General features: G+C 49.1%; 1 protein-coding gene across 1 annotated transcript; it reads right to left on the bottom strand.

The window, feature by feature from the left end:
* Window positions 1-11,388: 11,388 nt before the first annotated feature.
* Window positions 11,389-12,547, bottom strand: LOC123756190 (integumentary mucin A.1-like). The gene is made up of 2 exons (XM_045739271.1): window positions 12,382-12,547; window positions 11,389-11,876 (listed from the first exon to the last, which is right to left on the bottom strand). Exons 1-2 carry the CDS (start codon window positions 12,545-12,547, stop codon window positions 11,389-11,391), a joined length of 654 nt encoding a protein of 217 aa, XP_045595227.1.
* Between the last annotated feature and the right edge of the window lie 609 nt (window positions 12,548-13,156).

The following is a 13,156-nucleotide window of genomic DNA, read 5'->3' as shown; positions in this document are numbered from 1 at the left end:
ACGCCCGAATTGAAATGTCAACACTGTGGAGAAATGCCCGACACACCACTGGAACATTATCTAACACAGTGCACAGTTACAGCCACAACAGACCACTGGAACATTATCTAACACAGTGCACAGTTACAGCCACAACAGACCACTGGAACATTATCTAACACAGTGCACAGTTACAGCCACAACAGACCACTGGAACATTATCTAACACAGTGCACAGTTACAGCCACAACAGACCACTGGAACATTATCTAACACAGTGCACAGTTACAGCCACAACAGACCACTGGAACATTATCTAACACAGTGCACAGTTACAGCCACAACAGACCACTGGAACATTATCTAACACAGTGCACAGTTACAGCCACAACAGACCACTGGAACATTATCTAACACAGTGCACAGTTACAGCCACAACAGACCACTGGAACATTATCTAACACAGTGCACAGTTACAGCCACAACAGACCACTGGAACATTATCTAACACAGTGCACAGTTACAGCCACAACAGACCACTGGAACATTATCTAACACAGTGCACAGTTACAGCCACAACAGACCACTGGAACATTATCTAACACAGTGCACAGTTACAGCCACAACAGACCACTGGAACATTATCTAACACAGTGCACAGTTACAGCCACAACAGACCACTGGAACATTATCTAACACAGTGCACAGTTACAAACCCATTAAGATTTCAACTTAGATTCAACAGAGCAGAAGAAGTTGTTAAACACATATGGCAAAATCTTACTGAAGCGACCATACGAGTCATAAATACTCATACTCCGCCCAAGTAAAACAGAAACAAGCAACACAGTGGGCCAGCCAGAGGCTTAGGGCCCGCCCAGTGGGCCAGCCAGAGGCTTAGGGTCCGCCCAGTGGGCCAGCCAGAGGCTTAGGGCCCGCCCAGTGGGCCAGCCAGAGGCTTAGGGCCCGCCCAGTGAGCCAGCCAGAGGCTTAGGGCCCGCCCAGTGAGCCAGCCAGAGGCTTAGGGCCCGCCCAGTGAGCCAGCCAGAGGCTTAGGGCCCGCCCAGTGGGCCAGCCAGAGGCTTAGGGCCCGCGCAGAAATATCCCGAAAAAAAGAAGAAAAACGCCCAAATTTCTGTTAAAATCTTTCTGCCAACCAAGGTTGACTTGACAATTAAGTGTGAGCTTTTCTTAGAACAGGAAGAGGCTGTTGTTGTCTCCTGCTCCTGAGACACGGTTGCTATTAATTACCATTACCCACGAAAGAGTATTGTAAACAGACCGGGACCCTTCTTGTCTGGTCCTAATGGTCTCTACGACCAATGACACTGCCTCAGTATTACCAACCATTCTCCTGGTTATATGGTAGTTGTTGTAACTATGTACACACAGTACAAAGATTGCCCTTCTATGCAGTTAGATAGTAGACCTTTGTACTATTCATTTTATCGAGTCGGAAAAAATGAAGCTAAACAACTAACTTAAATATTGCTAGGCCTAGTATAGCACACATATGTACTATATTAGGCCTCAGATATCGTATATTAGGCCTAAGAAGGTAAGGTTAGGTTAGTTTGTCTCTGCAACATTAGTTGAAAATAGTTTTCCGGTTTGTCTAACTCAATAGTGCCGATTTCTACTTTCTAATTTCATTGTACGTCAATAATATATCCTATGGTCCTCAAGGTTACTATAAGTACTCCCAAAACATGGAGCTGATACGAGAGAGATACCAAATAATATACACGTCTAAGATACTGGAGGGACAGGTCCCAAATCTACACAGTAAAATAACACCGTACTGGAGTGAACGATATGGAAGAAAATGCAGAATAGAACCAGTGAAGAGCAGAGGTGCCATAGGCACAATCAGAGAACACTGTATAAACATCAGAGGTCCAGTGAAGAGCAGATTCAGATTCAGATTCAGATTCAGATGTTTATTCAGGTAAGGTATATACATACAAGTGATGTTACATTAATGGATTGATATATAGATAGAGCTAGTACATACAATGCCTAAAGCCACTATTACGCAATGCGTTTCGGGCAAGAAAAACATTAATATCTAGAACTTAATACTAATTGAGCATAAAGAATAAAAGATGTTGAGAACAAATACAAATAAAGATAAAAAAAAAGGGGGAACATGACTGAAAAAGCAGCACAAATACAAGAGGTTGACAAACAGTGTTGATTAAAAAAAAAAGAAAAAAAAAGAAAATAACAGACATGGGTTGACAATAGAGGAGTGAGGTAGATTACAGGGAATTTATTAGGTAGTGTTTAGTTTTTATCTTAAACTGGTTGAGAGAGGTACAGTCTTTAACATGGTTGGGAAGGTCATTCCACATTCTGGGCCCCTTGATTTGCAGAGCATTTCTAGTTTGATTAAGACGTACTCTAGGAATATCAAAACTGTATTTATTTCTGGTGTGGTGCTCATGGGTTCTGTTACAACCTTCTATGAAGCTTTTAAGATCAGGATTGACATTATAGTTTAGCGTTTTATATATGTATAATACACATGAGAGAATGTGCAGTGACTTAATATCTAACATATTAAGAGATTTGAGTAGGGGTACCGAGTGATGTCTGGGGCCAGAGTTGGATATTGTTCTAATAGCGGCTTTGTGTTGGGTAATTAGAGGACGTAAGTGATTTTGGGTAGTAGAACCCCAAGCACAAATACCATAGTTGAGATAAGGATAGATAAGGGAGTAATAGAGAGTCACCAGAGCAGGGCGTGGTACATAATATCTGATCTTAGAAAGAATGCCCACAGTTTTTGAAACTTTTTTTGATATATTTAGAATGTGTCCCTGGAAATTCAGCTTGTGGTCAATGAGAATGCCAAGGAGTTTGCCATCTAATTTGTTACAAATTTGGGTATTGTTTATTTTGAGATTTATAAGACTAGAGGATTTATTGCCAAACAGAATATAGAGGTGCCATAGGCACAATCAAAGAACACTGTATAAACATCAGAGGTCCGCGGTTGTTCAACATCCTCCCAGCGACTATCAGAAATATTGCCGGAACAACCGTGGACATCTTCAAGAGGAAACTATATTGTTTCCTCCAAGAAGTGCCGAATCAGCCGGGCTGTGGTAGGTATGTGGCCCTGCGGGCCGCTCCAAGCAACAGCCTGGTGGACCAAACTCTCACAAGTCAAGCCTGGCCTCGGGCCGGGCTTGGGCAGTAGAAGAACTCCCAGAACCCCATCAACCAGGTATATGTGGGCCTGCGGGCCGCTCCAAGCAACAGCCTGGTGGACCAAACTCTCACAAGTCAAGCCTGGCCTCGGGCCGGGCTTGGGCAGTAGAAGAACTCCCAGAACCCCATCAACCAGGTATATGTGGGCCTGCGGGCCGCTCCAAGCAACAGCCTGGTGGACCAAACTCTCACAAGTCAAGCCTGGCCTCGGGCCGGGCTTGGGCAGTAGAAGAACTCCCAGAACCCCATCAACCAGGTATATGTGGGCCTGCGGGCCGCTCCAAGCAACAGCCTGGTGGACCAAACTCTCACAAGTCAAGCCTGGCCTCGGGCCGGGCTTGGGCAGTAGAAGAACTCCCAGAACCCCATCAACCAGGTATTTTACACAAGTCGCCTGCACTGTCTTCCTCAAGTGCTCAAATGTTCTTCTTCGTTTCCCAAGAATTATTAATTTAAGAACAAATCCATTACACAAAGCTGGGGTTCCAAGAGCCCAAAGCCACGTCCTGTTTAATGCATTCTGTAATGAAACGTCTACAGTTTCATTACAGAAATATCTGTAATTCATTGTAGAACTATCCTACATTACTAATTTTGTGGCGATAATCGCTGTTGTCTTAATACATAGAGAAGAGTGACACAACCACTAGACCATCGTTACAAGAGGTGACTCTTAAGAGACGGGGATCTCCACGTGGCAAGAGACAGATATCAACACGTGGCAAGAGACAGATATCAACACGTGGCAAGAGACAGATATCAACACGTGGCTGGTGTAATTAACACAGTCTGCTCGTCTGGTGTTACATGAAGTAGTGAGAACTTGGAACATATTGAGGGAAGTCTTCTCTACTACAGCTGGACTGGCAGGTCCTGAGGGGATCACTGATCATGTTTACAGTGGCTTGGGTTACCTTGGACGACAACCACGAAAATATCAACACCAGGAAGAGGCTCAAAAGATTGTAGAATTTTATATCCAGAGGATTTAGCAAGGTTAGGGGAGGGGTTGAGGGGAGGGGTTGAGGGGAGAGGTTGAGGGGAGGGGTTCAGGGGAGAGGTTGAGGGGAGGGGTTGAGGGGAGGGGTTGAGGGGGGAGGGACTGAAGAGAAGGGAAAGTACAGTTGTGGTTTAATGTGTGTGATGGTCCGTCTGCTGAGAGGAGACCATTGAAAGGTGCCTGGCTATCTCTAGGGGTTGGTCTGGTGTGGGTCTGGTGTAGGTCTGGTGTGGGTCTGGTGTAGGTCTGGTGTGGGTCTGGTGTAGGTCTGGTGTGGGTCTGGTGTGGGTCTGGTGTTTACTAGTTGTGTTTTTACGGGGGTTGAGCTTTGCTCTTTCGGCCCGCCTCTCAACTGTCAATCAACTGTTTACTATTTTTTTTCCACACCACACACACACACCCCAGGAAGCAGCCCGTGACAGCTGACTAACTCCCAGGTACCTATTTACTGCTAGGTAACAGGGGCATTCAGGGTGAAAGAAACTTTGCCCATTTGTTTCTGCCTCGTGCGGGAATCGAACCTGCGCCACAGAATTACGAATCCTGCGCGCTATCCACCAGGCTACGAGGCCCCGCACGGTGTGGGTCTGTGTGGGTCTGGTGTGGGTCTGGTGTGGGTCTGGTGCAGGTGTGTGGCAGCAGCCCGTGCCCCAGACCCTCCCTGCACCACAGTGACTGACGTGTCATAGACCTTCACTCTTGGTCACATTCCACGACGGTTGGAAAAGAAAATCACGCTAGTGACGTCAGAGTTATATGCTATGTATCAAGTTACATTGTTCAAGACACGGTCGCCCATCCTAGCAGCCACAGCCGGGCCCCACAGCACCCAGGGAGCCCATCCTAGCAGCCACAGCCGGGCCCACAGCACCCAGGGAGCCCATCCTAGCACTCCCAGCCGGGCCCCACAGCACTGAGGGAGTCCATCCTAGTAGCCACAGCCGGGCCCCACAGCACCCAGGGAGCCCATCCTAGCAGCCACAGCCGGGCCCCACAGCACCCAGGGAGCCCATCCTAGCAGCCACAGCAGGGCCCCACAGCAAGCAGGGAGCCCATCCTAGCAGCCACAGCCGGGCCCCACAGCACTCCCCACAGCGTCTGGATGAAGCCAGCAAAAACAGCCGGAGACAAGTTTTATAACAGTATTTATGACAGCAAGCGACCAACGCGGAGGACAAAGCCCGGTTTTAAACAAATCTATTTTTGTCATAATGCTGACAGGTTTCAGCGTTTAGCAGTTTGTCTTGTTTAAAGTGGACTAGTTAAGGTGTGGTCGTTCAGGTGGTAGTGAGAGGTGCTCTCTCATTACCTTAAAACTGTCTCTATTTCAGATTGTTGTCTTGTAATAAGTGAGCGACGCGGCACTGGCCTCCAGTCCCAATGTTTACACTCTAACCACCAAATTCACTTTTCAAAATACCAAACTTTATTTTGCTATTGAAACTTTTAATAGCAAAATAATTATATATATATACTATATATATATTATATATATATACTATATATATATTATATATATATATATATATATATATATATATATATATATATATATATATATATATATATTATATATATTATATATATATATATATATATATATATATATATATATATATATATATATATATTGTGTATTTATTATTTAGTGTAGTATAATGTGATTTTTTCCCATTAAAACTTGCAATTGATTAAAGAAGGTTATAAACACATGGTAATTGCAGCAGTTGGCATGCCACTAAGAGGCGGAGAAGCACTTAATAATGCCAGCAACGAAGCGTGGTGCCGGAGCTGTGCCTCACAGACCTGCTGCTGCTGCTGCTCCTGGCTCATGCAAGACCTTGACACCTCTGGCGTTTCCCACTAAAACGTTTTAGGCTGCAATCGTTGTTAAAGTCCTGAACTAAACTCTGCAATGTGCCGTAGTTCAAATAATAAGCGAGAATTGTAGGAACTTTATAGAAGGTGAAGAGACCAGCAGCTTGGCAGAGGTCCTGGCCAAGAAGGAGAAATATTACCCGTTTGGTAGCGGTCCAGGACGAAGCCTAACGTCCGTTTCTTTTCAGATTTGTGGGTTTGGTGTCTGAAGCAGCCCGGCCTCCTAACCTTTCCCAACATCAACAAAACTGTCAATTTAAAGTGTCCTCTCCTGACCTACCAGCGGACCCAAAACACAAAACGGGAAAGTACTAATATGTCACTTTCGCCAGCTGCTACTATTTCCTAGTACGACAATTTATTCCCTTATGTAACGCATACGAACGAAAAGCGACGTTGTTTATAGGAAGACAGGTTGATGTAAAGCCTAACACTGCCATTGTGGCTTAATGTCTGCAGCTGTTTGTGTCTTGTATTGATTAACGGCTCATTTAACGTCGTTACACGTGTAAACGTCTATTATTACTTGCTCGTCAAAACTATTTTGAAATATATTGATTTGAAAAATAATTGTCCAGAAATTTAGTCTTTAAACCTTATGCAAAAGAGTCTTTAAGTAAGTCGAATTTCAGTGTAATGTGAGGATGGGTTAGATGAGTGTTGAGTGTGGGGGCCGTCACCCCTCCCAGCCTCACCATCACTCTATATTACACTCACTCTCTCCTCGTGCTCACAGCTATGACACAATGTTGAGAGAACTGTTGTCAAATGTGACAGATGTGTCCCACTACTGCCTCAACCGTGGCTCAGTCAGCGGCATCTACTGCCTCACCAACCTTCCACTCGGCTCCCACTTTCAGTGCTCCGTCCTCATCAACGCAGACCAAATGCTCGTTAACCCAACCACTAAACCCTCTCTTTATGAATACAAACACCTAACTCGTCCTCGACTCAATTCCATTCCATCCAGCGGTCGACCCCACAGACGCATTCATAAATTTTAACATGCTTTTCGGTCAAAACGGGAATTTTCTCAAATATAAATTAATATTAGTATATTGTACATATATAGGCATAGGTTACGTTAGGTGTTTAGGTTCTGTTGGCGATTATTGGTATTTGTAGTACGTGGGTGAAGCATTTACAGCGTTGTGGTTCGAACAAAAGTCGTCAGTGAAGCACTTGTTCCGGAAGTGTTCGAACGTCATCAGTTGCGAGTCGTGTGTAAACCGTTTTTCATTTATAAACAGCTGGGGGTTTGGTCAGCCCGTCCTCCAAACAAAGACCCAAAAGTGATTCCATCCACCCGCCAAACCCCAGCTGTTTATAAATGAAAAACGGTTTACACACGACTCGCAACTGATGACGTTCGAACACTTCCGGAACAAGTGCTTCACTGACGACTTTTGTTCGAACCACAACGCTGTAAATGCTTCACCCACGTACTACAAATACCAATAATCGCCAACAGAACCTAAACACCTAACCTAACATATGCCTATATATGTACAATATACTAATATTAATTTATATTTGAGAAAATTCCCGTTTTGACCGAAAAGCATGTTAAAATTTATGAATGCGTCTGTGGGGTCGACCGCTGGATGGAATGGAATTGAGTCGAGGACGGGTTGCTCCCCACCACACCAGACACGACCACAATGTGGGCCAGGAACATGTCCTGCACCACACCAGACACGACCACAGTGTGGGCCAGGAACATGTCCTCCCCCACACCAGACACGACCACAGTGTGGGCCAGGAACATGTCCTCCCCCACACCAGACACGACCACAGTGTGGGCCAGGAACATGTCCTGCACCACACCAGACACGACCACAGTGTGGGCCAGGAACATGTCCTCCCCCACACCAGACACGGCCACAGTGTGGGCCAGGAACATGTCCTCCCCCACACCAGACACGACCACAGTGTGGGCCAGGAACATGTCCTCCCCCACACCAGACACGACCACAGTGTGGGCCAGGAACATGTCCTCCACCACACCAGACACGACCACAGTGTGGGCCAGGAACATGTCCTCCCCCACACCAGACACGACCACAGTTTGGGCCAGGAACATGTCCACCACACCAGACACGACCACAGTGTGGGCCAGGAACATATCTCCCCACCACAGAGCATAACACCCAGCAAATCTTCCCCACCACAATGCACAGAAGCTTAGAGAAGCGGCCCGCGGACCACTCCCAGCCAGGCACCAGGTGAGTGGCCCGGCGGCACTCACCACTTAGTGACCAACCATGTTGCACTCTTGCTTCTTCACTCACAGACGTAAAAACAAATTGTGATTCCCGATATACAGATGTACAGCGGTTCAAGTGTACAGTGGTTCTAGTGTACAGCTGTTCAACAGTACATGTGTACATTGGTTCAAGTATTCAGATGTACACCCGTCCCAGTGTAGAGCTCTTAGTTAGATGAGCTCCCTTAGTTCATCGTGGTCTTTTAGTTCAACAAAGGTGTATGTAATCACAGTTTTTATACTGATGGGTGATGCTACGTAGCCAGCTGGGAGCCACTATGTAGCCAGCTGGGAGCCACTATGTAGCCAGCTGGGAGCCACTATGTAGCCAGCTGGGAGCCACTATGTAGCCAGCTGGGATCCACTGTGTAGCCAGCTGGGATCCACTGTGTAGCCAGCTGGGGGCCACTATGCAGCCAGCTGGGAGCCACTATGCAGCCAGCTGGGGGCCACTATGCAGCCAGCTGGGGGCCACTATGTAGCCAGCTGGGAGCTACTATGTAGCCAGCTGGGAGCCACTACGTAGCCAGCTGGGAGCCACTATGCAGCCAGCTGGGAGCTACTATGTAGCCAGCTGGGAGCTACTATGTAGCCAGCTGGGAGCCACTATGCAACCAGCTGGGAGCCACTATGCAGCCAGCTGGGAGCCACTATGTAGCCAGCTGGGAGCCACTATGTAGCCAGCTGGGAGCCACTATGCAACCAGCTGGGAGCCACTATGCAGCCAGCTGGGAGCCACTATGCAGCCAGCTGGGAGCCACTATGCAGCCAGCTGGGAGCCACTATGCAGCCAGCTGGGAGCCACTATGCAGCCAGCTGGGAGCCACTATGCAGCCAGCTGGGAGCCACTATGCAGCCAGCTGGGAGCCACTACACAGCCAGCTGGGAGCCACTATGCAGCCAGCTGGGAGCCACTACACAGCCAGCTGGGAGCCACTACACAGCCAGCTGGGAACCACTACACAGCCAGCTGGGAGCCACTACACAGCCAGCTGGGAGCCACTACACAGCCAGCTGGGAGCCACTACACAGCCAGCTGGGAGCCACACGAAGGACTCCCGGGTCAATGTATTGACGAAAATAAATGTTCTGTTTGACACCAAATATAAACCATAGCTTATTGGCGACTACTTTGTTGCAAGATGATCATTTAAGACATCAAATTTATCTGATAAAGGAATAATATATATCGAAGCGTGATTGTGTATTGGTGTTAAATGGCGGAACTGAGGGTCGTGGCTGGTCTCCGCACGTGGTTACAAAGTCCTTCGTCTGTGTCTCTCTTGTACTTCCAGTTTTCACGCCTCTTGCTTTAATGTGCTCTTACTTGGGGTTATAATCAGGTGTGTGGACGGGACCCAAGGTGCCCTAGCATGACCACAGCCGGCTCGGGGACCAGCTCCACCAGCCGGCTTCCTGTGCGCATGTTACGGCGCCTCCGTCACCCTCTGGTGTGGAGGAACTCTAGGCACGTTAGGGCAATACCTGGCATGAAGGTGCTTCTTGCGCGGTGGCTCTCCCTCCTGTGTGTTCTGCCACATATCTCTGCTTCCTGCAGAGATATGCAGGAAGCTCACACGGTGGCTGGAGGCCAGACGCTTGCGGCTAGCCTCACACGGTGGCTGGAGGCCAGACACTTGCGGCTAGCCTCACACGGTGGCTGGAGGCCAGACACTTGCGGCTAGCCTCACACGGTGGCTGGTGGCCAGACACTTGCGGCTAGCCTCACACGGTGGCTAGAGGCCAGACACTTGCGGCTAGCCTCACACGGTGGCTGGAGGCCAGACACTTGCGGCTAGCCTCACACGGTGGCTGGAGGCCAGACACTTGCGGCTAGCCTCACACGGTGGCTGGAGGCCAGACACTTGCGGCTAGCCTCACACGGTGGCTAGAGGCCAGACACTTGCGGCTAGCCTCACACGGTGGCTGGAGGCCAGACACTTGCGGCTAGCCTCACACGGTGGCTAGAGGCCAGACACTTGCGGCTAGCCTCACACGGTGGCTAGAGGCCAGACACTTGCGGCTAGCCTCGCCCAACTTTCCAAGATGACACACGGAGAGGGAGGGAAGGTTATGGGAGTGTCATAGGTTAGTCGGGGTCGGCCTGTGTCACACTTAAGAAATGTCGGCATCTATAGCGAAACATCGTAATGTTCATGAAATCTGAATGTATTTTCCTTTGTTTTTCTGCTACTTTGAAATATTAAATTTTCTGAGGGAGAAAGCTAGGAGGGAAGAGGGGAACAATGGAGGGTGGAAGAGTTGAGAGAGAGAGAGAGAGAGAGAGAGAGAGAGGGGGGGAAACTGGAAGAAACTATGGAAGGGTAAAGAGAGTTGAGGAAAGGGAGGAAGAGATGGGGAAGAGTAGTGAGGAGAGAGGGAAAGAGTGGAGATAAAGGCAGAGCGATAAAAGATATGGGAGACTGCATAATACTTTAATACAGAGCACGACGGATGAAGCATTTTTGCACGAGAATATAGCTAAAAATCTTATGTTTCACACAAATATAGATTAGGAAAGAAGAAGAGCTGCCCATACATGGAAACACAAGAGTCTTTACTTGCGCACTGCAGATGGTCCGCTGGCCAACACAACCCTACCATCATTCCATACGCTCTTATACAAGTTTGCCACAGAAATACTGGGTCATTCCCTCCCCCAGCCTGACCCCATCAGGCGTGTTAGCGGGGCTCTCGATTAAGTGCTGTGTGCAAAGAATTCATGTTTCAGGTACTTGGGTGCAAACCATAGTCACTTTGTATGTAAATACAATGAATGAAGTTGTCTGATGAGACATGTATTGTGGATCACTTAGTTCAACATTTCTGTCCGCACCGTCACAGCCGATCTGACCAAGACAGCGAGAGGCAGCGGCCCTCCATGGTCCCGGGTAGCTGAGGCAATGGTCCTGGGGGCCATCCATGACCACACGAGATATCACGCCGGAAATGTGTCTATATTACGAAGAAACTGATTCAAACTCAAGGGGAGAGTTTTCTTCTTAGAAGCAAGACTCTCAAAAAACTCTTTCTGGAAGTATTTAAAGTCTTACCTTAGTTGGAGTGGCGGCAAAGACCAGGTTGACCCGGTGAGGTGACGGTGGTGGTAGTTGCTGTAGGGGTGATGGTGGTACTTGTGGTAGACGATGGTGGTACTTGTGGTAGACACGATGGTGGTACTTGTGGTAGACACGATGGTGGTACTTGTGGTAGACACGATGGTGGTACTTGTGGTAGACACGATGGTGGTACTTGTGGTAGACACGATGGTGGTACTGGTGGTAGACACGATGGTGGTACTGGTGGTAGACACGATGGTGGTACTTGTGGTAGACACGATGGTGGTACTTGTGGTAGATACAATGATGGTACTTGTGGTACATACAATGGTGGTACTTGTGGTAGATACGATGGTGGTACTTGTGGTAGATACAATGGTGGTACGTGTAGTAGATACAATGGTGGTACGTGTAGTAGATACGATGGTGGTAGACACGATGGTGGTACTATTAGCTCGGAAGTGTTTGAGACTAGCAGCTTGAGAGGGTTTGTGTTAGGTTCAGTACATTACATGGATGGGTGATCATGACGTGGTAAAACACCTTCTGCTCACAAGACATTTACTGTCTCCCTCAAAACCAAGAAACCTGGTTTTCATATTTCATGAGCACCATACGTAGCGAGAGCCAGAGCAAGGGTTCTGTGATAGCTGGTGAACTGCATGCAGCAGTTGTGAGGTTCGGCGACTACACAGTGCCACCGGAAGGGAAGAATAACGAAAAGTACTGGATTTCGTAACCTATAAACCTGGACCATGGCTTCCAGCGGTGGTGGACGGGGGGGGGGGGGGCAGGAGAGGCAGGAGGACCCCTCGGAGTGAGAGGCAGCAGGAGCCCTCGGAGTGAGAGGCAAGATAGCGTAAAAGGATATGGGTTAGTGATCATGGCGAGGCAGCAGTTGCGAGGGGCGGTAGTCTGGTAGAGGCAGCCCCAGGTGATAGAGAGGAACCCGGGGTACGGCAGCGCCTCCTCCTCATCCTCACTGTACACCCCCACGGAGCCTCCATCCTCAGACGACGTGAGGGAGTCCCGGGCAGCCCCGGATGGGGGCACGAAGGCCACGGCCACGCCGGAAGGACCACAGGAGGGCTGTCCGCTGCCATCTTCCTCAATCTCCACTCTCCACGACCCTCGGCGCCCGACAGCCATCGCTCGACCATCACTCATCAGCCAGCTAATATCAAGTGCAGGTCGCGGCAGGTCAGATCATTACAGGCAGCCACGGTGGTCTGTACAGGGTTAGACACGCTCGAACTGCAAGTGGCACTCCTCTCCACTGCAGGTGGTGGCACCCCCTACACTGCAGGTGGCTCTCCTCTCACTGCAGGTGGCACCCCTACACTGCAGGTGGCTCTCCTCTACACTGCAGGTGGCACCCCTCTACAGTGCCAGGGGAATGGAGGTGCCGCTGCTGGAGCGAGGATGATGAGAGGCAGCACACGCCCGCCGGCACTGGTTGCACGCCCAGTGCCACCAGCGAGGGGCAGGTGCACGAGGCAGCACTTGTGGGCGCCCGCTGTACCTGGGACGTGTTGAGAGTCAGTACAATACCAAGTGTGAGAAGCAGTAGCAGGCGCGACACGCACAGTGGGCGGCACGACACGGAGTGAGGTGCGGCGGACACGGCACAGGGGGGCAGGGCGCGGTAGACGTCCGGGTTGCGACAGGGAGCCACACGGCAGCAAAGGAGGCGCGGCAGACACACGCCTGCACGTTCAGCCACCCAGGCTACACTGCCTCCTTCCACGCCCGTGCCAC

This window comes from Procambarus clarkii, chromosome 36 (genome assembly GCF_040958095.1).
Source record: "Procambarus clarkii isolate CNS0578487 chromosome 36, FALCON_Pclarkii_2.0, whole genome shotgun sequence".
NCBI lineage: Eukaryota > Metazoa > Arthropoda > Malacostraca > Decapoda > Cambaridae > Procambarus > Procambarus clarkii.
Note: the sequence above shows the minus strand (reverse complement) of the source record. Positions and strands in the feature narration are given on the sequence as shown.